Source organism: Megascapheus bottae, chromosome 34, assembly GCF_031878675.1.
Source record: "Megascapheus bottae isolate mThoBot1 chromosome 34, mThoBot2.hap1, whole genome shotgun sequence".
Lineage (NCBI taxonomy): Eukaryota > Metazoa > Chordata > Mammalia > Rodentia > Geomyidae > Megascapheus > Megascapheus bottae.
The window spans coordinates 2,391,877-2,418,917 of NC_143542.1; the positions used below are offsets into that span (position 1 = coordinate 2,391,877).

Here is a 27,041-nt window from a genome sequence, read left to right on the forward strand (position 1 = left end):
TCTCCAATTAACAATCAAAAAGAGAAGTAGAGGTACAATTCAAGTGGTAGAAAGCCAGCCTTGAGCAAAAAAGACAAGTTCCCAAAGTTCAAGCCCCAGTACCAACAGAAACTGTTGCTGGAACAGATTGAGAGGGTTACTTCACCTTTACAGGTTCCCCCAAAAGCCACAGCCCCAAGAGAAAAACACATCTGACAAACCCACACTGTGGAACATTCCGTGAAAACCTGATCGGCACTCCTGAACCAAGGTCATCAAGCAAGTCATTTGTTTGTCACTGTCACAGGAAGGAGAGTCCTAAAGAGTCAGAGCAACTAAGTGGACTGCTGTGTACTGAATGAGACCTCAAAATGGGAAATGGATGGCAAAACAAGAGCACTCAAATAAATTATGAGCTTCAGTTGATACAATGAGGCTAAACTGGATTCATCGATTCTGAAAAGTACATTTTCTTTCCTTTTTTTATTTTTGGTGGCCGTGCGGGGATTTGAACTTAAGGCCTGGGTGCTTGTCCCTTAGCTTTTTCACTCCAGGTTCCTGGCTCTAGTACTTGAGTCACACTTCCATTTCTGACTTCTTGGTAATTAATTAGATATCAAAGTCTCACGGACTGTTCCTGTCTGAGCTGGATTTTCAAACTGATCCTCAGATCTCAGCATCCTGAATACCTAGAATTATAGGCATGAGTTACCTGCTCCCAACTTTCTGTACATCTTAAAATGTCCTAAGGCCAAACTTTTATATTCATGTTAGAGAGGAATAAAGTGCTGACAGGGTATGAATGCTAGATGAAAAAATGCCAATTATTAAAGGCCCCACATTATAATGTTTTTGTTTGGAAATACACAGAAAAAAAATAATCCAAGGACTAGGAATGTGGTTTAGTGGTAGAGTGCTTGCCTAGCATGCATGAAACCCTGGGTTCAATTCCTCAGCACCATATAAACAGAAAAAGCCAGAAGTGGAGCTGTGGCTCCAGTAACAGAGTGCTAGCCTTGAACTACAAAAAAAAAAAAAAAATCTCAGGGACAGTGTCCAGCCCTTGAGTTCAAGATCCAGCACAGAAAGAAAAAGAAAGAAGGAAATAAATAAATAAGAGAGAGAGAAAAAGAGAGAGAGAGAGAGAGAGAGAGAGAGAGAGAGAGAGAGAGAGAGAGAGAGAGAGAGAAAAGAGAAAAGTAAATCCACACAGCCAAAGGGAAGACTGTCAGATGCCAGGGCCAGAGAAAGCCCAGTGGCTGTTTGGTGCATTTTGCGTTTCTTTACTGAGGCAAGGGCAATGTTCTAAATTTGACTGTGGCGTTTATTGCGCAACTATGTGAGTACCCTAAAAACCACAGAGTTATTTACTTTGAAGTGGTGAATGTCCTGGTATATGAATCATATAAAACTGTTATTAAAATAAAAGACCTTAACAGAAGGAAAGTTGAATCATACAAAATTACTTTCATTCAAGCATTTTTTTAATTAATAGATCAGTTTTCTAGAGCAGTTTTGGGTTTACAGAAAAAGTGAACATCAAGTATAGTGTGGCTATATTCAGTGTGCATGACACATTTATTACACTACACTGATGAGCCACTGTTGACATATTTGGTTGTTTTTGTTGGGATTTTTTTTTATTGTTTGTTGTTGTTTTGTGCCAGTATTAGGAATTGAATTTAAGGCTCACTTGAGGTTGGCCCTCTACCAGTGGAATCACATTTCCACTTCTGGCTTTTTGGTGATTAACTGAAGGTAAGAATCTCAAATACATTCCTTCCTGGTCTGGCTCGGAACTACAATCCTCAAATCTCAGTCTCCTAAGTAGCTAGGATTACAGGTGTGCACCACTGATGCCCATCCAACTCGGTATTAACTGAAGTCCTTACTTTACATTAGGGTCCACATTTTGTCTGGATTATCTCTAGCTTTTGATTCTCTACCCTAACTGCATTACAGGGCACTTTGATTGCCCTCAAAAATACTCTGTGTTGCCAGGCGCCAGTAGCTCACACCTGTAACCCCAGGTAAGCACGAGCTCTATCTCTGCCAACACATAGTTTTTCATTCATCATTTTTTTTTACTACTACCCAGCAACTAGTAGCTCATATCTGTAATCCCAACTACTCAGGAAGCAGAAAGACTCTTAACTTCAATGAACTGGCAAAAAAAGGAAAAAAAAAAAGCCAGAAGTAGAAGAGTGGCTCAAGTGGTAGAGCACTAGCCTTGAGTGGAAAAGCTAAGTGACAATGGCCCAGGCCCCAAATCCAAGTACACACACACACACACACACACACACACACACACACACACACACACTTAGAGCAAGTAAAGTACTCTGCTAAAGAGTTCCAAGGAATTCTGTGATTCCCCAGCAACAGTAGGTGCTTAACTTATCAAATTGAGTAAATCAATAAAGTTGTAGCCCCTAGGCCTAGAGCAGGTGCCCAGTAACCATTTATGACTGGCTGAGGAATGTAGGCCACATAGTAGAAAGCAGAGCTATCTACCAGAGCCATTGCGATAATGGCCTTGACTGTGAGCCACAGTGCCTAATACACTTGGCTACTGAGCACCAAAGTTTGGCTAGTTATAATTGGAACACTCTATTTCATTTAATTTTTTTAATGAGTCCATATTAGACTATAAAAATAACCATGCCCCTGGTATCCTGATATTATCATCTAGAAACATGAGTGACAAGAGAAGTGGAAACTGGGTAAATAAATACATGGCAATCAAAACAAAGTTTTGGAGACTGAGACTAAAGAAATCTGTAAAACTCTGCCAACATCCCATCTATAATAGTAGCTACTCTGGAGGTTGAGATCAGGAAGACCACAGTTCAAAGCTAGCGCTAGAGGAAGGTCAAAAACTCCAGCCAGCAAAAAGCTGTGAGGCTGTGGATCAAAATACTGGTACCAGGAAAGGAAGGAAAGAAGGAAGGGAGGAAAGGAAGGGGGGAAGTAATTGTTACGCTAAAAGAACAATATTATAATCTTTCTTAGTAATCAACCTGTTAATTAGTATTAACATAGTGAGGAGAACTTCTCAAACAGGAACCCTTCCTTTCTAAAGACGTTCACTGCACTCTCAGAGGCTAGCCCTGAGATGTGACAGGACTGTGGAATTCAGCAGTGACAAACTCCTGGCAGAGAAGTCACTCAGAGAGCCTGGGAGACAAGGTGTTTCTCTTGGTGAGAAACAGGAACCTAGCCGCCATGCACTCATCTCCACTTCTGCATGTGACGTGTACACATGCTTAGGAAGACGTGTCAGTTGTCCTTCTAATTACACTTGAAGAATGGCGATATTAATGTTCAGACTCTAATAACTATTGCCAAATACGGAAACCTGTGTACCTTTCATAAAAGACCAAGTATGAGATACCTAGGTAAACTCTAGGGACTCAATAAATCAGGCCAGGACCCAACTGACAAACTATTACTCCATTCATGAGCAGAGAAATACAGAGTCAGAAAGAATGGATGGTATACACTGGGCACACACCAGCTCATGCCTGTAATTCTAGCTATTCAGGAGGTGGAGATTTGAGAGCCAGTGGCACTGATGATGGTTTTTGTTCTGGATTCCTGATGCCGTGGCATCTTCACCCTCCATACCTGGTAGAGGCAGCCCCACTCACCCCTCCCAAAACCTAGTGACAGCAAAGGACTCAAGGGACTGCCTTTCAGAAGCAAACCAACTAAGGCAAAGCCCTATTTCCAACCATTTCCTGATCAAACCCACATATGGGACACACACACACACACAGCACCAAGCAGCACAGGACAGGGCACAGGAAGCAGTAACAGAGATGTCCTCTTTCTCCAAGTCTGCTAATGCTCCTTAAAGATCAGCCACACCCATCCCTCTTAACATGTGAATCTATTCCAAGGCTCCACATGGATGCCTGCAGCCATGGATAGGACCAAACCCTACAGATACTACATTTTCCCTACACATACCTACCTTAATTTATAAATCAGTCAGGATTAGATTAAAGTCAAGGGGCCAGGAGTATAGCTAGTGGTAGAGTGCTTGCCTAGCATACATGAAACCCTGGGTTCAATTCCTGGGTACTAAATACACAGAAAAAGCTGGAAATGGTTCTATGGTTCAAATGGTAGAGCACTAGCCTTGAGAAAGCTCAAGGACAGTGCCCAGGCCCTGAGTTCAAGCCCTAAGAGTTGCAAAAAAATAAAAATCACAGGCCAGGAGTTTGGCCTAGTGGTAGAGTGCTTGCCTAGCATACACAAAGACCCGGGTTCGATTCCTCAGTACCACATACATAGAAAAAAGCCAGAAGTGGTGCTGAGGCTCAAGTGGTAGAGTTCTGGCCTTGAGAAAGTCCAAGGACAGTGCTCAGGCCCTGAGCTCAAAGCCCAGGACTGGCAAAAAGAAAAAAAAATCACAATACTGTAATAGAATTATCAGTAATGCTCCTGTGCTTTGGGGACATAATTAAGTAAAATAAGGGTTATTTGTACACAAAAGAGGCAGTTGAGCTAATAACTAAGAGAGCTACTAATAAATGGAGTAATACACAGGGTGGATCTGCAGGGATGGTCTATATCCCAGGATGGAGTGAGACAGCCTTCGATTTTATCACAATACCAAGAAAGGCACACAATGTAAAAACCTTCAAATCAATCACTTCTATAATTTTTCATTTTATTCTTTTGGGCCAGGCCTGATTTTAGGTAACAGAGATCATGAAAAAGCAAAATTTCAGATGAAAAGGACTCACAATTGCATTTCCCTTTGAGGAGATTGTGTACTCTTCCCAGCACAACACAGACCCTGTCAAGATTTAGCTGACTGACTCCAAATACAGCTCAAAAACACTAAGTGAAGTCAGGCACTATGGAGAGGCAAGGTAAATATGGATTCCATCCCTGAGCCATCTCATTATGTGTATGTACATGCAAATACTCCAAAATCTGAAAAAAAAATCTGAAATACTTCTGATCCCAAGTATCTCAGATAAAGAATACTCAGCTTACAGTAATCTGCAAGACGACATTTCATTTGTAAAAACTGGCTCTATAGCTACCCAGACAAGCAGAAGAAGAAAAGTCTATAGATGCCCACAGCAGAACTGTCTCATATAATAACCTAAAAATCCGCAGTAGCCGTCCACAGGAGATGAGTGAACTAAATTATGCATATGCAAATGACAGATATTAGCCATGACTTTTTGAACAATGTAGCTTGAAATGCACTAATATGGAAACATTTATGAGCTATAAACTTCAGCCCAGTATGTATGGTATGATCTCATTGTATATAAAAGCACAGAAAGCTATAAACATGAAACTGGAAAACATGCTAAGTAAAAGAAGCCAGGTCCAATCAGACATACAGGGCATGATTCCATTCAGATGAAATTTCTAAAACAGGCAAATTTACAGAGACAGACTGCTCACGAGTGACTGGGAACCAACAGGGGGTAATGGGAGTGTGATCATTAGTGGGTAGAAGGTTTCCTTTAGAAGTGTTAAAAAAAAAAAACAGGGGGCGAGAGTTAAGCCTAGTGGTAGAGTGCTTGCCTGCTTGCCTAGCATGCACAAAGACCCGGGTTCGATTTCTCGGTAACACATACATAGAAAAAAAGCCAGAAACTGTGCTGCAGCTCAAGTGGCCTTGAGAAAGTCTAAGAACAATGCTTAGGCCCAGAGTTCAAGGCCCAGGACTGACAAAAAAGAAAAATTCTCAAGCCAGGAGCAGATGGTTTGTGCCTATTATCCAAGCTACTAGAGATCTGGTGCTTCTACTTGATGGCCAGCCTGGGTACACAGGAAAGTTCATGAGACTCATCTCCAATTAACCACCAAGAAGCTGGAAGTAGAGCTGTGGCTCAAGTGATAGAATGCTAGCCTTGAGTAAAAAAGCTAAGGGACAGCACCCAGGCCCTGAATTCAAGCTCCTATATTGGCACACACACATACACACACACACACACACACACACACACACACACACACAGATTGGAACTGCACAGTATTTATGGCTGCCCCTAACTAAACATACTACATACCACTGACTGTTTATTTTTAAATAATTAGTTTTAAGGTATGTGAGTTTTACCACGATTTAAAAGATAATAACAAACCAGTCAAAGAGGTGTACAGGCAGGTAGATAAGCCCATGAACATTCTAGAAGAAAACACCACAAGGATCTCATGAGAGAGGAGGGCAGGGGCATGAGAAAGGGGAAAAGCAAGCGGGGGTCTTCATTTTACATACATCCTGCATTGTCCTGGCATTTGCACTAAGGTTTTTTTTTTTTTTTGCTTTGTTTTAATTTTTATTGATTTTTTTCATGTAAGTAGAAATACATTATACTGGTATAAAATTAAGGAAAAGCTAAATGAAACTTTTTGATCACACGTGTCCTCAACTAGGGGCCTAGAGTACTTGTCTCCATAAAATGCAGAAACTGTTATTTTATGGAGGCTTCCACAGAGTTGTTGTTTTCTTAATCAATGCTTAAGGAAAAAAAAAATCGTAGTTGCAGCTGGACATTGGTGGTTCATTCCTATAATTCTAGCTGCTTAGGAGACTGAGATTTGAGGATCCTGGTTCAAAGCCAGTGCAGGCAGATAAATCTAAGACTCTTTATCTCCAATTAATGAGCAAAGGCCAGAAGTGGAGGTCTAGTTCAAGTGATTCAGCCTTGAGTGAAAAAGTTAAGCAAGAGCTCAAGGTTCTGAATTCAATACCTAATACTAACACACACATAAACACACACACACACACACACACACACACTACTTAATTATAATTAATTGTAAAAAGAGCAGAATAATCAGTTGGTCCAAGCCAAAGCTCTATCACACTCACAAGGACTCTGTTGCCTCTAATACATACCTCAAATTCACAGCAGGACTCAAAATAACGTATAAAGAACATTTTTAAAAACTTAATCCTAAGCAGCTGGCAACCCACTGTTGGCTTTTGGTCTTTCTTCTGTGTTTTGTTTTGGTTTTAATTAACTTCAACTATTAGAAGCCATAGAAATATATGGCCAGGCAAATAGAAGAAATCTGACTATACTGATTCTTCCTTATAATCCTCTTAAATGAAAGAAAAATAGCTAAGCTCAAAGTTGAGAGTAATAGCAAAAACTAACACATTAAAAGTGAACCTTATTTGAACTCTGAAATCATATGCAATGCTTTGCTAATGAGAGGTAATGGAGACTGGCCTTCTGACTTGCGTAACAATGGAGTTTCCTTCTCCCAAAAGAGAAGATATTTTATTTCCTAATGAAAATGATAACACACTAAATTTTGCTAATAGTGAAGGAAACATGGAATATGTCCTAAAACTTGGTTAACTCTCAAGAAATAATTATGTTTTAATACCATATAATACCAAATAATTAGGTTTTAATACCATCAGAAGATAAATCCCTTCCACGGGACAGGTCACTAGGTTCCATCTTATAAAAGATACCTTCCAAAACTCCTGGTCTGATGGCTCACACCTGTAATCCTAATACCCAAGAAGGCTATGAGATCTGAAGATGAAAGTTCAAAGCCATCCCAGAAAGAAAAACCCATAACGCTCATCTCCCAATTAATCAGCAAAAAGCTGGAAGTGGAGTGAAAACCAAAAGGACTATACCCAGGTCCTCAGTAAAAGCTCTAGTACTAGAGCCACAAATATTAAAAATAATAAATAATAAATAAATAAATGAAAATGAAAAAGCAACCTTCCATTCTCAATCCCCAGCAGCCACAGCTCTTCCTTGTCCTGCCATTAGAGTGCCAACCTACAGCCCCTAAATGCCCCTTGCTTGCATTGCTGCCTCTTCTGGGGACACCGGTACCCCCTGTATCCTGTCTTGAAAGTGCACACACACACACACACACACACACTCAGAGAGAGAGAGAGAGAGAGAGAGAGAGAGAGAGAGAGCTAGCATGGCCACAAGAGCCTCCTTTCTTCCCTTGGCTGTGAGGACAAGATAGAAGTAACTCCTACTGGAGTCCCAACACAAAGAAGAAGAAGAAAAAAACAACAACAACCCTTCCTCACAAGGCCTCTGGCTCCATGCAGGGCTGCGAGCCTTCCCGGGGCTCCCCTCCCAGGAGTCGGCGCCTCCCACTTCAAAGGCCTTCCCCATATATCACCCTGGCTGACAGCTCCACATCTCAGCAGCAGGAAGATGTTTGCTTCTGTTGGCTTTTGTTGGGGCTTTTGCTGAGGCCCTGGTGAGAGAAACAAAGGCCAGAGGACAGCAGAAGATGGGGAATCCCAAGCTGTAGCAGGGAGCACCCTGGAGGCTATGGGCAGCTGTCTTCCATCCCTTTGGAGCTGCCTGTTGGATTGTGACACCTGGAAGGCTCCATCACTTTGAAATCACCCAAATCAAGCCTCCAAATCAAATCAAGGTTCCTAGATCCAGACAGACAGACTGTGGAGGAGAGAGGGACAGATGGCTGTTGAGCAATGCCATGAGGAGGACAAGCTCTGCACACAAGGCCAGGCCTGCACAGAGGTGGCCTCTGTGCCCTGGCTGTAGGAACACAGAGATGACAGGATCTCCAAAGGGGCAAAGGTGCCCTGGTGCCAAGTGCTTCACCTGACTGAGTAGAGGGCACACGGGGGCACCTGCCTGCAACCCATGCTGTATGATGTGACACATCCCACCTCTGGCCAGGCCGGCCCTGGGGAGATGGTGTCTTCCCCTGCTGACCAGTGCTGGTCAGCTCAGCACCCACTCACAGTGGTGGGCTTGCAACAGGTGTGTTTTTCAGCTACTGTGTATGAAAAGCACCGACTACTTCCTTGGGTCTGGTCAATTTTGAGGCAGTGAATCTGCCTAAACCACTCACCAGCACCTCTGACACACCTTTAACCTTACACGTACCTCTAATTTGGCTCCTGCTCCACATCTATTTGAACATATAGCTCATGTCTACACTCGGAAACGTGGACCACTTAAAAAATCTCCTTTCCCTGCCCTTCACAATTATCATCTATTTATCTGGTGCAGAGATCCGAGTGGCTACATCTGACATATAAGAGAATCCTGGTAGTTTGGGCCCAGTATCCAGTTTCACTTTCTTCGTGTCAAGTTAATTCTTACGTAGGAACTCAAAAGACAAAATCAGTATGTGCTGAGCACCCACTTAAGTTACATGTGCCTGTATTCATTGGAGTGTGTCCTCTAGAAGTTCTGGACAGAACGTGAATCCTCCGAGGAACATACATTTTGATGGTCTGGAGGTGCAGCTTTGGGGGAGCAGTTAGGATTAGATGGAGTGCCTGTAGTGGCTTTATGATTGGTGAGAACCTCACCATCTAAAGCAGGTAGCAGTGGCAAGCTCTTGAGCCTCCAATTTCCAGAACCATGAGCTGCAGTCTTCATTCTTTTTCTTGTTGTTGTTTTATTGGGCATTCATATTCTACCACCCAACTATGCTCTCAGCCCTTTTCTTATAAATTATTACATCTTGGGTACTTTGCTATATAACAGACTAAGACGGGTGGCATAACAAACTACCAAAGACTGGACAGCTTAAACAACCCGAATTTTCTATGTCACCATTTTGGAGGCTGGAAGTCTGAGGTCATGGACTTGACAGGGTAGGCTTTCTTCTGGGCCCCAGACCACTTGTTTTATACACAGACAATCTTTCTGTTCCCTAATCTCTTAATCTTCAACACTTTCCTTCTTACTCTCCCGTATTGTGGGGGAGGAAAGTCTATGTTCAAATTCTCTTTTTATAGGAAAATTGTTACATTGGATTAAGAGCCACCCCCAGTGACCTCACTTTATCACTTCTATAAAATCCCTTCTCTGCATATAGTCTAAATTCCTAACTTTCAGTTCGGACTTAAACTGATCTTTCATTTGGGAGAGAGAACTCAACTCGTAACAGTATATATTATTCTCTTGATGAAAAAGCCAAAATGAGCCTCCACTCAACAGGGATAAAAATTAGAAAGTTGGCTAGCAGAAGGGCTATAATCTCATTTCCACATCTGCATCTCTTTACATTTTTTGTTATTCTGCTCTTGTTTCAGAATATCAACAAGATGCTGGCTCTGGCAACCATTTACACAAGGCAATGAGTTTCCACAGTTCTTGGTGTAAACTCCAGAATTCTGGAACTGAGCAGACATGGCCACTTTGTTCTACATCAAAACAAGCCAGTTGGGAGACACCCTTGGACTGATGGTGGATCCAAGTGGTTACCAACTTGCCAACAGACTTGTTTCACAACAACTTCAACTATGTCTAACAGGGAATATGCATCCCATACTTTGGAAAGCCTGGAGATGCTCCTCATGAGCAGTCAGAAACTTCAGAGCAGCAGCCACACTGAAGACCCCCAACTCCTCACAGGGTGGCTAAAGTGCTGGGCTACACACCTGACCACGTATGGACCGCCAGAGCTTCTCCCTCAACCCACTTCCCTTGGACTTCCTCACCCCTGGAGTCAGAACCAGCTGAAGACTTTTGACAAAGCAAGGTGGAAGATCATAGGTTGAGAGGCTCTTTGTGTCATTTAATTGTCCAGGCTCTGGGACCCCTGAGACACCCAAACCAATAGATATACACATAAAATGTTCAGTGCCTATGAGGGGTGTAGATAGGAGATAATCTCTAGATGACTTATGTCACCTAATCCAGTGTGTGTGCACGTCTTCATTTGCATGGATTCTACATAACACTCTGCATGACAGGTCCAAGTTTTGCTTTTGAAATGTTCTAGAATTCCCTTTTTCCAATGTTTTCCATCTGAGCTTGGTTGAATCCACAAATGAGAGGGTCCGCTGCATTTTGATCCATGGACACATTCCTTGGAAGGTACCAGGTAACTAGCAGAAGAGATGCACAGGTGCCAAAGACTCCCGATCTGTTTGTTTGTTTGTTTGTTTGTTTGTTTGTTTTTTAAAGCACGCTGGAAGGTGTCTGCTTGTTAAATATAGAAGTAAATGAACAGCAACAGGTAAGACAGGAGCCAATTTCTCATCTCCCCAAGCAATCCCTGAGTCAAAGGAGGTTTCTGTTCAAAGGTCTCACACTAGAAATGGCCATCGCTGCAGAAATGGGTAGAGGGGAGGAAGGAAAAGAGAGAAGGGGGAAGAAGGGTTGAAAGGGAGGGAGGGAGAGTTTTTAGATGTACCACATACAGGACACATCTGTCCTGCAACCCACTTCTCCACCTAGAAAAGATTCTTTGAAAATTCTCCCACTAGCATCTACAGGTCTCCTATTCATATGTTCATTCTGTCTGCTGCCTAATCACTCACAGTGGAGAAAGAACTGTTGATTTCACTTAAAAGACATGCAGATGTTTCCAACCTTCTCTAAATGGCTCTCTGTGAACAGTGCGCCTATTGTTTAGCAGACTCGGGGATCTGTGCGTTTTAAACACTGACAGGTAAGACCAATCAAAGTGAGAAGTAACACTCCACAGTGCCACACTCACACCGCTGATACACACGGAATACTTGCTCTAATTTCAGGCAACTGAGAGGGTCAGAAGAACGGAGGATAACTGCTTTCCTATTTGTCTTTGTCTTGATTACAAAGTCAAATTCCTATTCCGGTGGAGCTTTTTGTACGTTATTCTTCTGCAGGCTATAACTTGGCCCCTTTTCCTTCTCTTCTTTTCCTTTCTTTTATCTGTGCTGAGAATGGATCCCAGGGCACAAGACTGGTGACCATTTTTACCACTGAGCTAAATACACCTCCAGCCACCCTTTGTTCCTTTTCCACTGGAGTAATTTTCTCATTCCATTTCCCTTTCTTCCTCTCTCCCCCACCCTCCAGGCATCTATCTCCTTTGCTGGGTACTCGACTGTGCTACCACTGGGCCATGCTCCCAGCCAATCTGAGTCATTAATGTGTTCAGGATGTTCATTCTTTCATTCTTTCTCACTGCTGACACTCTCTTAGCCACACTCCGAATTTTTGACTTGAATTTTCAAAAGCTTCATCCTGACAGAGAAGTGAGCATTTTTTTTGCGACTGAAAAGAAAGAGGGGCAGTACCCACCGGAGAGCTAAACTGCTTTCACCTCATTCTGCCACCTTAATACCAAGTTCATAAGCCCAAGGCTCAAAAAAGAAAGAGAAGAACTAAGTACCTGGGGCTCAAGCCTGTAATCTTAGCTACTTAAGAGGTCCGATAGTTGAGGATCACAGTTCAAAGCCATACTGGGCAGGAAAGTCTATGAGACTTTTATCTCCAACTAACCACCAAAAAGTCAGAAACAGAGCTGTGGTTCAAGTGGTAGAGCACTAGCGCTGGGCAAAAAGGTTAAGGAATAGTGGCCATCCCCTGAGTCCAAGCCCAGTACCAGCATAAGACAGAGACAGAGAGAAGAGAAAAACTGGTGGTGTAGCTCAGTAGCTAACATGGGAGAGCCCCTGGGGTCTGTCTCCAGCAGTGTTAAAAAAATAAATCCAGGGTTCTGAGAATGGTGGCCCATTCCCCAGTGTCCTTCAAGGTATTACCACAGGAAGTGAACCACTAAGTAGGAGCTTGGAAGGAATGAGAAGGGATGGGAGATGCTAACAGGGATGGGAAACCAGGTCTTTAAAAAAAAAAAAAAACGCTCAGCAAAGGCTGAGAATGTGGCTTAGTGGTAGAGCGCTTGTCCAACATGCATGAAGTCCTAGGTTCAATTTCTCAGTACCACATAAACACCAAAAAAATCCAGAAGTAGTGCTGTGGCTCAGATGACAGAGTGCTAGCCTTAAGCAAAAGAAGTTCAGGGACAATGCCCTAGGCCTGAGTTCAAGCCCCAAGACTAGCAAAAGAAAAAAAAAAATTTAAAGTTCAGCAAGCTGGGTGCCAGTAGTATGCCTGTATACAGTATACAGTATGCCTGTAACCATTGCTTCGCAGGAGGCTGAGATCTGAGGATTGTGGTTCAAAGCCAACCTCAGCAGGCAGAAAAGTCCATGACACTCTTATCTACAATAAATTACCAAAGAAGCTGGAAGTAGAGCTGTGGCTGGAGTGGTAGAGGGTTAGCCTTGAGCAAAAGAAGCTCAGGGCCCACACGTAGGCCCTGAGTTCAAGCCCCAGGACGAGAAAAAAGCTCAGCATTGGGACACCAGTGGCTCATAACTGTAATTCTAAATACTCAGGAGGATGAGATCTGAGGACTGAGGTTTGATGCCAGCTTGAGCATCAAAAAAGCCAGGTGTGGCTCAAATGATAGCATGCCAGTCTGGAACAAAAAAGCTTAAGGAAAGTATAAGGCTCTGAGGTCAAGCCCCACAACTGGCACACACTCAGCAGACTCCACCTCAGCTTGGCCTGGGGGAGGGAGCCATACCTGTAGCCACGTGCTTTAAGATGTGGAGTATGGAATCAACCACTGCACGTCCTCCAGGACAGTCTCACTGACCTCTGGGCCAGGCAGGACCCAGCTCCAGACAAACACAGAAATGCAGCACTTCTTGAATTCAGAGCTATCAAGCTCCCTGGAATCCTGAGGTTTGGCTATAAGGCAATCTAAATGAGGGTAGGACCAGGAAGCAAGGACTTGAAAAACCTTATTGTGTAAATGCAGTATGAATGGCCATTGTAAGACTCTTAAGAAACTGAGGAAGCTGGGTGAGGTGGCTCATGTCTGTAATCCTAGCTACTCGAGAGGCTGAGATCTGAGGATAGAGGTTCAAAGCCAGCCCAGGCACTAAAGTCTCTGAGACTCTTGTCTCCAATCAACCACTGGAAAACTGAAAGTGGCCCTGTGGCTCAAGAAGTAAGGTGATAGTCTTAAACTGAAGAGCTCAGGGACAGTGCCCAGAGTTCAAGCCCCACAATGGGGGTGGAGTAGGGGAGAAAGAATCTGAGGAAGGCTAGAGCATCAGGTAACAGGAAGAGCTCCAAGAACTCCAGCTAATAATTACTTGTGACAGTGATAGTGAGATTATACCAAACAAAAATGTTTTTAACCAAAATTCATCCTAATGTATTCAGCCTTTTTTTGTTTAATTTGTCTAGGAAAATCAGACCAAACAATAAAACACGGTCACTGTTGAATCTGGGTGAAAAAGATATAGGGGTTCTATCTTAAGTCTGTTTCTACTACAATAACAAAATGCCACAGAGTGGGTCATTTTCAACGTAATGGAAATGTACTCCTCACAGTTCTGAAGGCTGATGTCTGAAATCAAGGCACTAGCACACTCATGATGGTAGGTAGTACTTATGGCTGTGTACTGCACAAGAGACAAGGTCTGTGTCATCCCACAGTAGAAGGCAGAGGGCAAAATGGCCCAGGATATTTCCTTGAATCTCATTCCTAAATGTATGAACTCCACTCAGGTCAGAAGTCCTAAGACTTACCAGAAGATCTTGATACCACCACACTGGGTAACTGGTTTCAGCATATGAACCATATAGTAGGTTCACTACAGCAGTCTAATTGTAAGTATATTGGAGGTGATAAATTTTCAGGTGGGGGGAGGGGTGGAGGTGACAGATATTTTTTTTTAAATTTTGGGAAAGAAAGCCAATAGCTCTGGCAATTCAGGAAAAAAAGTGTTCAATTCAACATATCAATTTAGAAATAATGCAGTGCGTCTTGAACAATGTCATTATCTTAAATAATTTTAACATAAATGGCTGCAGGGACCTATCAGCAACAATATTCCACAGCACAATTCTACAAGGAGGACAGGACAAACTGTTCCTGTGATTAAAGTGTCCCTTTAGTGTGGAAACAATTGTGGGGGGGGAGGGCCACGGGGGTTTAAGGAGACCCTCCCCCACTCTGGGCCTGGGCTGCAGCCACATTTTCCTGATAACATCTCACAAGTGACAGAGCACTCACTGGGGCTCATTCCAACACAATTAAAGACACACACACCCACTTCCCACAGAAACTTAGACCTTCTAGAGGACAGCTACTTAGGGGAATTAGGCTACATTTTTCTGTAATTATTTCCTTCCCTTTGACTTTTGATTTGTTGTTGTTGTTTTCAGAATTACAACTTCAAAGAGCACACCCTCAAAACTCTCACAAGTGATGCAAACCACACCAACCCAAATTCCCTGTTTTCAAGAAGTTTTATGAAAATTCCCGACATTATCCAACAATTCCTGCGCCACTCTGTTAAGATGATTTCAAACCATGACAACCCAGTTTTTACAAGTGCACATACAAGCCGGGCAGTCCCACCCTTGTTTCCAACTTGGCAAGCTTCTCAACAAAACCAAATAAATACATGTTAGGAAAAGGAGACGGTACAAAACCCCAGCCAGTTTGAGCTGTAATTAATGGGAGTCAGCTCCTCTTCTTACTTAGGTTCTACTCTATAACTCAAGAAGCTCCCATCATCCACACAACTCCTCACTTGGACCCTGTGCTGCAGGGGACCAGTACAAAACCAATTAACTGAAGCAAGGCTTTCCAAACCAGCCCCTTTAGCCAACTACCTTGTCACAAAATTGCTATTGGCCACACATCTGGGGTACAACCAATAAAAATAAAGAACTGACCAGCAAAGTCCCCTCTGCCAATGCCCAGTTCCAAGGCACCATTGCTTTGAATCTCTCAGCATGTGTGGGATCCATTTGGCAGTCACTCAAGAGAAAGAAATAAAAAGACGGGAGGGAGGGAGGGAGGAAGGAAACAGAGAGAAATATTGAATTGATAGTTTTCTTTACAGAGATCAAGGGCCATGGCCAGTGGACCAATACAAGGAAGAACCGGCCCTGGAAAAGCCCCTGGTAAGGACCGGCCATGTGGACCCACCAGGGTATAGCCAAGATCGTGGCCACGTAGGGAGCTCATTTTCAGGATGTAGATAGACACCACAAGGCCTTTGTCATCTTAGAGGATGGTCACAATCCTTAGGTAGAGCTAAAACTTTCCTGTCCCTGAAATACAACCTGTGATTACAGAATTAAAACAATTCCAAAGGAGCCTATGGTTTCCTGCATTAGAGAGGATGAGCAGTGTCCTGCCCAATAGGAGTCCAGCTCAATAGGGTTCGCAGTCTTCACAGCCAGCTCTCATTTCAATGATAATGATGACTCTTCTCGTCTCCCCCACACACACACACACACATACCCACAGCCCCAGGAATGCATTTTAACAGAGTACCAGTTCTTAGGCCACAGAAATGTTTCTAAAAGACATTCATTTTCCCTCTTGTTCTGGGGGGGGGGGGGGGGCCACAGCTCCTAACCCCTGCATATCTCAGGATAAAATATTCCGACGGGAAGGGTATCATAAAATGTCATCTCTGCTAGGGTTACAAAGTCTCTGAGGTTAAGTCTAGGCTAGATGTTTTCAAGTAGCAACAAGTGACTTCATTGTAAGTCATGGTAATAGAGAGGGAACACACAAATACTAATTACTGTTGGAATATGTTTAACAATAAAAATAGAACTGTCGTTTGCATATTGCCGCAAAATCTGCAGACTGCTGTCATCAAAAATTGTCCTTACAAACTGCAAGTTTTTAAAGTGTTTGGGGGGTGGGTTATGCAAAATATTAAGTCAGTTTTATAACTACAAGTTGTTTAGTAATCAGACTGTAGTCTCGGGGCTAGGGCTATAATTGTGGTGGTATGTGAAAAGTCATGAGTACAATCCCCCACAAAAAGAATATTTTTTAAAGTGCAGCCCTGTTGACTAGAGCCCCCCACTAGATGACACCAAGTGTACAAAACAGTTCACAGGGTGCAGATTCTTTGGGTGGCATTCTTCTCAAGTGACTAGCAGGGCTACACTGGATCTCGTGATTAAATTCTAGAAATGTATAGTTTTTCTTTGCTCAGTACCCAACTATAATAAGAAAAATGTGTTGCCTTACTATATACATGAACACTTCTCTGTTTCCACCAAGTGTTTTTGAGCAAGATGTTTCCATTTATTTTCTTCTAGATGGGTCACTAGCCCAACAGATTATGATTATCCCTCAAAGGACCTGGGCCAGAAGTATAGACACGCTGTCAAAACGGAGAGAAGAGCCAGGAGATTAGTGGCTCTGGACTGTAATCCTAGAGACACTGAGGATTCAAGTTCGAAGCCAGCCCTGGCAAAAAAAAAAGCCATGAGACTCTTACAAGCAACAGGTCAGAAAGTGGAAGAGTGGCTCAAGTGGTAGAGCACAAGCCTAGACTAGAAAAAGCAACAGGCACACACATGGGAGAGAAGGTTCTGACTGCTCCCAGCCTTTCTTACCTAGAAGTATGGTGGTCTGAAATTAAACCTGTCTTCTTAGGAACCTGTGTCCTTAATAAAGTCTTCCTATAAAAATATGGAATGAAAACGTACAATTCCTTTTAAATTAACTTGTCGGTGTTTTATTTTTCATAGTAAATTATTTCATGTATAAACCATTCAAATGTCAGAGGCATCTGTTGGCAGCAGAAAAGATCTCAAACACCCATGTCTCCTGCATGCATAACTTTATTTTGAAAAAGGGAATTATCTCCGTGAGAGTCTCAGTGAACCTGGCAATCCAGCAAGAAGCGAAATGTACATGCCTACTCTTTCCCTTTCAATAGCATTATTTCACTAGAAAAGGAAAATTATCTCCAGAGAGGGTTCAAAAGTGAAAGAACACCCTCTCTCCTTTTTTTTTTTTCCCTTTGCATTTACTTATCTAAACTACACCAAAAACGCAATCGACTTCCTCGATCTTATTACAAACTGGATTTAAGCTCTGGATTGGTCAAACCCTTCACCACAGCAACACACACACACACACCCTTCTCCACCACCCCTCGCGCAAGCCACAAAGTTGCCAAGACTTTGTTGTATTTGCTGGGCAATTAACCACCGCGTGGCCGCCAGCAAGAGCAGCGCGCAACCGCAAGGCGAAGCCCCGGCCCGAGGCCCCTCCCCCGGCCACAGGCTGTGCAGCCGGCCCCGGAAAAGACTCCAGCGCAGGAGGAGGCGAGGCTCCACTTCACCTCCGAAAGTGCCACTGCTTCTCCGGCGCTCGGAGCTCGGAGCAGCCAAGGCTTTCGTGGACACCAATCTAAATGCAAACGGTCAAGTAATCAGGAATGTTTGACTTAATCGGCATCTGATTAAATACAACCACCCCCTTCTTCCCCCAAGGGAAGGCTGCTCTGCATTTCTGACTCTCACCCATCCGGCTCGCCCAGGCAGCTGGGCCTGGACACCTAGAGTGCGCGGAGCCACGAGCACCCCTCCTACCCAGCTGCACCCCCCCACCCCCGGCGACGGCTCCCTCATTCTCGCCTGCCTGCCGCAATCGGAAGCGGGTACAGATAACCCTTTACCAGAATGGAAACTCACGCCTTTTGGGCACGTAAGCCTCATCTGCCTCTCAAGTCTCTGGCGCTTCGAGGTTCCTCCCCACGGTCCGACGTGGGCAGGACGCCAGGAATGCACTGGGATCTACCCGGCGAGGATCAGCGTCACCCCCGGGGGAATCCCCTGGGTCCTCGATCCACGCACCACGCGTGCGCGCGCGCGCGGGTCCCCCAGCCCCCCGAGGCCGGGGACACCCTCGAGGAACTATCACCAGAAAGCCAGGCCTCCCAGGCCCTGGGCTCCCCCCCCACACACACACACCATGGCCCAGGGTCCCGTACCCCATCGCGGGGAACGCCTCTACTACGAGCAGGGCCCACAAAAGCAACGCCAAGCGGTTCGACCAAAAGGATTGAGGCGATCCGGATGGCAAAGCTGCGGGCGCCCCCACGGCCGCCTGGGGACCCCACCCTGGCATGGCGGGGCAGACCAAGACTGGAGTCCGTGTGCCCTCGAACGGTAACCTCGAGGAGCAAGGATGCGGTTGGGGTCCCGGGACCCCAAGAGGACCCAGACGCAGGTCTGGGCTGCGGGCGCTCAGAGCTGCGTACCCGCCCGCCTGCGACCCTCGGAAAGTCCCGGCGAGGGGCTCCCGCCGCCGCCGCCGCCCTCCCCGGCCTCTGGAAACACTTAGCGGTCCCCAGAGCGCGGCTTATTGGAACCAGCCCCGGGCGGCCGGGGGCACGGGCCGGGGCGCAGGGCCCAGACAGGCGCCGAGAGGTGGGGTGGATGGCCCAGCCCCGCGCCCCTCGCTCAGGAGCCCGGGCGCCAGCGCGGCGGCCAGGGGCCAAGTGGCGGAGGAAAGGATGAGCCGCGAGCCCGTAGCCTGCTCCCCAGCGGGCGCGCACCGTCCTACCTGAGCTCCACGGCGCCCAGAGCAGGAGCGCGGCGGCCGCCCAGACGGCCGAGGCGCACGGCGGCGGCCGCGCGGGGCCCCGGGCCATGCTGCGGGCCGGGGAGCGGGGCGCGGGCGGGGCGGGGGGCGGGGGAAAGCCGGGTCGCCCGGAGCGCTCGGCCTTCGGATTTGGGGCTGGGGCGCGGGGCCAGGCGCCTCCACCCCTTCGCTGCCGCTTCTCTCTTGTCTTTCTCCCCGTCGCCGTTTCACAAGCGGGTCTCCTTGAAGGACCTGGTTCGCCGTCCCTTCTCCCTGCTGGGATGCACCGACCGGTTCCCGCCACGGCCCAGGCTGGCTGCGGAGACTCCGGGGCGCGGGCTCGGGCGTCCCGCCGGCCGCCGGGACGAGCGCGAGGGGCGGACCGCGGGGCGAGCGCGCAGGAGGCAGGGTCCCGGGCTCACCCGCCCCGATGGGCAGAGCGAGGCTGGCGGCGGCGCCCCCTGCCGGTGGCACTCGCGGGCGGCGGGCCGGGCGCGCGGGAAGCGCGGAGCCCGGGGACCGCCCTGCGTCCGGGGAGTCACCTTCGGGGGCGCGCGCCCTCCGGCCTGCGCGGGGAGGCCCTGGGTCACCACCTTAGCACCTCGGGGGTCGCCCGATGGGACTTCGCCGAGACTGTCCACACCGCACAGGCGCCTGGCTCAGTGATCACCCACTTTCTGGGAACTGGAAATCTGGGGACCTGGGGCCACAAATGGTTTTTGGTTTTTTTTTAAAAGGAAAAAAAGAAATGGAAGTTCACACGTCCCTCAGCCATCCTCTATCCCGGGGAATTAAACCTACCGGGTCCCAGAAATCCTCCGCGTCCGAGGAAGAGGAGAAGTGTGGTTTTGGCAAGGGAAACGTTGGAGTAAATAAACTGGCCACCGCTGATCCTGGCTTCCTGCCAAGGCCCGTGGGGACAAGCAAGCTCATCCAAACCGATCAGAAAGTGGCGAGGATGGAGCCGAGAAGAGGCCGCCCTCGGGAGATGCTATCTGAAGCCACCACGGCTTTAGGTTTACTGTTAAAAGCAAATTGTGTCATTTGACCCATTAAAGGCAGAACGTTATTTGTTCTCTGCAGAGCCTCAGAACATGCAGAAGTAATTTGCTTCACTTGTAAAAGACATTTTGAACGCGATTCAAACAGCATATTTTCTTGCTTATTCTTGGGTTTTGCTTTAAGCACAGGCAAAGGTCTGGATTGGGAAGGCCCCATCCTCTTGTTTGTAGCTGAGGAATTTTCTTTGTTTTTCTTCTCTTGGAGAATGGATTTGGATTCTCCTTGCCACTATGTTGTTTGTTTTGCTAGGTTTATCTTTTAACCGGATTACCAGGCAGTTTGTTTAGTGTTATTGCCAGAGAACTATTCCCTGTTAATTGAGGGACAGCCCCAACCTAGAAAAAACGCCTGAGCTGGCCAAAGATGTCCCTCAAAGCCATCGATGTGTTTTGCTGTGTGGCTAAACCCGTCCTGGCCCCACCACTGTTCAAATTAGTCAAACCGGAGCTGCTTCTGCCTAATTTGTTCAGGGAATATCTCACACATTCATTCCTAACACCGATTGGAACATACATTGTACCTGGCCAAGGAAATGCCTGGCCAGGGGCACATCAGCATGGCCCCTCCTAGCAGAGTGGTAAATCATTCTCCATAGCTCTGGTCACTCTGTCCTTCAGGCCAGTCTGGTATGTCTGACCTGGGGACTGCTCTCTGGGGCATTATTGAAGGTCTATCGAGTGTTTGAGGTTTTGCTCCCCTTTCTTTCCATTGGGATCCCTGAAGGATGTTTTTAGAGTAAGTAAGGGTTTAAGAGTGGGTCTTGAAGCTGGTTATCAGTGGCTCGAGTCTATAATTCTAGCTACTCAGGAAGCTGAGGTCTGAGAATCATGTTTGGGGCCATCCTAGGAAGACAAACCAGTGAAAATCCAGAACTAGATACTTGGTTCAAATGATAGAATATCAGCTGTGAGTGAAAAATTCAGGAAAATAACTCAGTAGTGCTTTTCCCTTTATCTCCAAGCTACCTTCATATGACTGGATCCCTACAAACCCAGTATGGAGGATCTGTGTGTGTGGGTATATGTGTGTGTGCTTGCACGTGTGTGTGTGTGTGTGTGTGTGTGTGTGTGAATAAGTAGGAGTGTTATTTGGGCTTAAGTACATGGACATTATCCCTTAATTTTTTTTCACTCGGGGCTAGTGCTCTACCATTTGAGCCACAGCTCCATTTCTGACTGGCTTTTGGTGGTGGAATTAAGAGTCCACTGCAACAGTGATATACACAAGACAGTATGTTGGAAATGAAATTTACAATTTGGGGGAAGGGGAGTCATGGGGAGGGGACAAGGGAGAAAATGAGGGAGGGAGTAACACTGTTCAAAAGTCTAATGAACTTTCCTGCCTAGGCTGGCTTCCAGCCGCAATCTTCAGATCTTCCTCTCAGGATTGCAGTTGTGAGCCACTGGCTCCCAGCTTTCATTTTTCTTTCTCCCTCCCTTCCTCCCTCCCTCCCCTCTCTTTCTTTGTGGTGCTCTATAGCGACCCCAGGGCATTGTACATGTTAGGCAAATGCTGTGCCACTGATTGACCCATACCCAGCATTGGGTCTAAGACTTTAAATAATAATATACATTTTTGCCAATAGCTTGTCAGATGCGGTCAGAAATGTAGACGATGCTATTATTATTATTACTACTACTATTATCATTGGCACTGGTCCTGGAGCTTGAACTCCGGGCCTGGGGTGCTATCCCTGAGCTTTTTCAAGGCGTGTGCTCTGCCATGTGAGCCACAATTCCAGATATTTTGTTCATTTTTGGAGGTAAGAGTCTCATGGACTTCCCTGCCTTGGCTGGCTTTGAACTACAATCTTCAGATCTCAGCTTCCTCCGTAGCTAGGATTACAGGCATGAGCCACCAGTGCCTAACCATTAAAGCATTTTTTTAAATGTTTGCATATTTTCCAGAGTTTGTCTATCAACAGCTCCTACCTGCCTCCTCCCACTTTTCCCTTTCTCCTTTGCCTTTCTGTTGGTTTCAAACTGAAGGATAAACTCAGGCAAAACTGAATGAGTCTAGGAAAGTTTTTTCAGTAGGCAGCAGGATGTGGCCATATAATGTCCTGCTTACCAATTGCTGCATACTAAATTGTCTCTCAAACATAATAGATCCAAGTAGCAAAACATTCTCCTTTCAAATAATTTCTGTAGGGCAAGAATTCAGAAGAGACTTAGCTAGGCAGTAATAGTCCTGGTCTCTTGGGGGTTCCAGTAAGATGTCAATCAGTGCTACAGTCACATGAAGACCTGTCAAACTGGAGAGTTCTTGCATGTAATCTAGAAGGTTCGCTTGCTGGGTGAATGGCTCTGAGTAAAAACAGAAAACATCAGTGTCCAGCCACGTGGATAGTAGATCCCCTCCTTACAATATGGCAGCTGGCCAACTCCAAATAGAACCAGACAGAAGCTGTAACATCTCTTAACAATTTGAGCCTTGAAAACACAGCATTACTTCTGCCACGTTTTATTGGTTACACAATGGGCCTTCTTTAGCCTAGGAGAGATCAGACTGGAGCATTCACACCAGGAGCTAGAAAATGCTAGTGGCTGACAGTTACATGGACCCTCACAACATGTAGCAAGAAAGAGAGAAAAATGTGCATACTTCGTATGCACCTAGGAAGGAACAAGAAAAGGAGCCGGGGGGGGGGGGAAGTAGATTTCCTTTTCAGGAAGGCGTTCCAAGGAGAGGGAAGAGCCAGAGTCAAAGCTTTTAGGAGAGAAGGGTCCTGGGCTATTTGCACAACCACCCAGACCAGGATGGTAACTGTGTATAGTTTAGTTTGTATTTTCTCAATGAATGTTGTATTTTTTTTTGCTTTATTCTGGAAACATATTTCTTATGTCCGTTGGCTATTTATATGGCTTTTTATGAAATATTTCTACAAATCTTTGGTTTCTTTCTTATTTTCTGTTCTCTGGGTTTTGGGTTTTAAGAGTTCTTTGTAAGTTCTGGATATCAACTTGCAAAGAACTCTGGCTCTTCTGGGTTTTGGGGGTTTTTTGTGTGTGTGTGTATTCTGTTTTGGAGCTTGAACTCAGGGCCTCACACTTTTCTCAGCTTTCTTGCTCACATCTGGCACTCTTTATCTCCATGCCCTGGCATCTTCCTCTCACACATATGATCTTCAAAAGACGTTTACTTCTGACACTGTGATGGTTTTTAGGCAGGTATTCTGCCACAAAAACATCCTAACACAGATGTGCAGAACTTCTGATCTAAGAACCATCCTTTGGGCTGGGCGTGTGTCCTAGTGGTAGAATGCTTGCCTAGCATACATAAAAACCCAGGCTCTACTCCTCAGTAACACATACATAGAAAAAACTGCAAGTGGGGCTATGGCTCAAGTGGTAGAGCTCTAGCCTTGAGAAAGTCCAAGGACAGTGTTCAGGCCCTAAGTTCAAGCCCCAGAACTGGCAAAAAAGAAAAAGAAAGAAAAATAAAACCCTTCACCTAATGCCAGTAGCTCATATCTGTAATTCTAGCTACTTAGGAGACTGAGCTCTGAGAATTAAGGTTCAAAACCAGTCTGGATAGAAAAATCTGTGAGACCCTTATCTCCTGTGAACACCCAAAGAGTCTGGATGGAGTCATGGCTCAAGATGCTAATGTGCCAACTATGAGTGAAAAGGCCAAATAAGAGTACAAGGCCTGAGGGGTCGGGAGTTTGGCCTAGTGGTTAAAGTGCTTGCCTAGCATGCATGAAGACCCGGGTTCGAGTCCTCGGTACCACATACATAGAAAAAAGCCGGAAGTGGTGCTGAGGCTCAAGTGGTAGAGCTCTAGCCTTGAGAAAGTCCAAGGACAGTGCTCAGGCCCTGAGCTCAAGCCCAGGACTGGCAAAAAAAAAAAAAAAAAGAGTACAAGGCCTGAATTTAAGCCTATTTCTTTTTGGCATTTCCTTTGTCTTCATCCTTTCAAGAGTAGAAGAGTGAAGGAAGGCAGCTCTAAACCCAACCAGCCACTGGATTTGTTTATATTATTGAAATACATTCTTACCGAAATCACTATTGTAGGATTTTGTTACTCACATAAAATCCTGGTTGAACTTGTAAAAAAGTGATTCCACTGTCCATTTTGATACTCTATTCCTTAAATTGTGACTAATAGGTTTCACTATTGCTATGCCAGCTTTATTTGTATAATATTTGTTTGGCATGTGCCCTTTTCTTTATCTTTCATCTTTTTAATTTGCTCTAAATATCTTCTTGGTTCTCTGTAATTTAATTTTATGTAATATAAATATTACATTTTTGTTTTGGTAATGGGGCTTGAACTCTAGGCCTCACACTCCTTGAGCTCAAAACCAGTACTCTGCTACTTGTGTCATACTTCCTTTTTTAAAAAAAAACTTTTTTGCTGGTTCATTGAAGAGATGAGTTTCTTAGATTTGTTTGCTTCAAATTAAAATCCTTAGATCTTAACCTGCTGTATAGCTAGGATTGCAGGTGTGAGCCACCACTGCCTATTATTACTATATTTTAAACACTCAGTTCAACTATATATAAACACCTATGAATAAAATTGGTCTGTTAAATCTGAAAGCTGGGCATGGTTGCAAATGCTTGTTCTCTCCGCACTTCGGAGGGAGACACAGGATTGAGACTTCAAAGCCAGTCTCCATCTAAACCAAAACAAAACTCAGAAAACAAAAGTCTGGGCCTTGTGGCAAATACCTCAAATACCAGCAGTTGACTCTGATCCTGAATTACTGATCCTGACTCCCTGAATTACTCTGGATAATTTTCAGAGCTCTTAGAAATTTGACTCTGACAAAACTGTCAGTTTTCCCATTGCAGAGAAGTTTGGAGAGCTCATGATTTCATCATTTTCATTGACCTTGAATTCATTTCAACCAGGATTTCACCCCTGCTTCTCTACCAAGGTGCTCTTGCCACTGACATATATTTTGTTTCAGAGGCAGAGTCTCATTCCATAGGCCAGCCTGACCTTAAACTTATGATCCTCCTGCCTCAGTTTCCCAAGTGTTAAGATAACAGGTGCATACCACTTCTCTTGGCACCAACATCTTTTTTAATATGGAAATGTTTCATTCACCTGGTGATGGTAGGTTGTCTCATACTAACTATATTTTAACAATCTCTATGGAATTTGGACCTCTGTCCTGAACACTAACAGCCTATATCCAATGACACACTCCACCTTTCCACTTGAATTTTGAGAACCATGTCAGACTGTGAATGTCTATAACAACAACAACAACAACAAAAATCACTGCTATCTTTTTCTATGGACATATTCCTCCAGTAAACTTCCTGCTGTCAGTGAAAGTATCACCCAGGCTGGAGACTCTGTGTCATTACACACCACATCGAAAATGGTGCCTCTCCTTTCAGAGTATATTCCTGGATCGATTTTATGATGCTGGCGCTGGTCCAGATCTCCATTACCTCACCGTGAATGAACACAATGCTCCCTCTGCTGCTGTACTTCCTGTGCAAAATCAAATTTCATCATGGCAGTTCACATCTTCTCCTTCTCTCCCTCCCGCTCCCCCCCCCCCACAGCAGTCCCAAGGCATTATAGAAAAAGTAAATTTTCCTCCCAAAGTCTGGGTGGCAACATCACAACAACCTCTCTGCCCTCATGGACTTTAGGTCCCGTGATCCAGCCTGACCCTCATTCACTCACCTCTTCTACAATGGCTTCCTTGGTCTTCATACTAGGGTGCATACTGTCCCGGCTGTCTAGAACATTCTGACAGACATCGTCATAGCCTGTTTCAGCTCTTCAGTGCATCCTTTCCCTAACTCGCCTAATCTTATCCTGCTCCCCTCCCTGGCTACTATGTTTTCTTTTCTCTCCACCTCCCTATCCCCATTTTTTAGCAGTAGCCACGCCCCAGCAACTACTATGTCTTCCCTTAGTGTGCATAACTCTATAGGACTTCAGTTCATTTCTTTCCAGTGAGTCCTTATTTACTATTCAACTTCCTCTATGTGCAGGTCCCAGTTTTTCAGATTTCTCTTTCCTCCTTCTTTTTCTTCTGCTAGGCCTTGTCTGAAGAGTCATCAGGTCCGTGCAGAGAAAGAAACTTCACTGGGTACAAGCGTGAGGTGGTTCACGCTCTGTAACTAGTTGGCCTTTCGGAGTAATGTGCAATTACCTTCGTTTGGTGTCTGTATTTCCAGTCATGGGTCGGCCAGCTCAAGTGGTCTTTTCCTCCTGAAGCAGAGTGCTAACATTCCACAGATGTGCAGCGAGTTCCTTCTCCTGAGCACGTGGGAACTCCTCTGTTCTGCTACACAGGAATGCATGATTTACGTATCTCTGAGGAGATGTAGATTATACAAACGATATATTATGCCATGGATTCCAACCTTGCACCCGCAGGGTTTATTTGACAGTCGGATGCCATGTCATAAAAATGAGATGAAGAGAAACAGCAGAAATTTATGAGGACTAGGTGGAAAATAAGATTGAGAACTTGTTGAAATAGTAAAGCCTAGATGTTTTTCTTTTGAAGGAGAGAGAAAAATTTAGTATTCACATGGGGTAGCAATGAAATTCTCTTTGGTGAATTCCGAGCTGGCTAATGTAGCAAAGTAGTATTACAAGATTTGTGCCATCCTCAGAGTGGATTATTCTCTCACATGAGATACTTCTGACTTAACATACAGCCATTCTCACTGTCCTTTTTGAATGTACTACTGCATAGTGAAGTAACTTCGAATGAATCAATATCTGTGCAATGAATGGAATGATGACTTATTAAGCTGTAAATACCATATGGAGAAGCACTTATTAACTAAGGCATTACCTTACACATTTTATTTTCCACATAAAATAGTTTATAGTAACATTACTCTGTAAGTCTATAA

At 45.0% G+C, this 27,041-nt stretch overlaps 1 protein-coding gene across 1 annotated transcript in view; it reads right to left on the reverse strand.

Annotated features, from left to right (window-relative positions):
- Positions 1-19,210, reverse strand: part of Ror2 (ROR family WNT receptor 2) — a 152,820-nt gene extending 133,610 nt beyond the window's left edge. Inside the window, exon 1 of the mRNA XM_090324388.1 lies at positions 19,120-19,210. Coding sequence (XP_090180514.1) covers positions 19,120-19,207 — 88 coding nt within the window. The 5' untranslated portion in view covers positions 19,208-19,210. The remainder of the gene's footprint in view (positions 1-19,119) is intronic.
- Between the last annotated feature and the right edge of the window lie 7,831 nt (positions 19,211-27,041).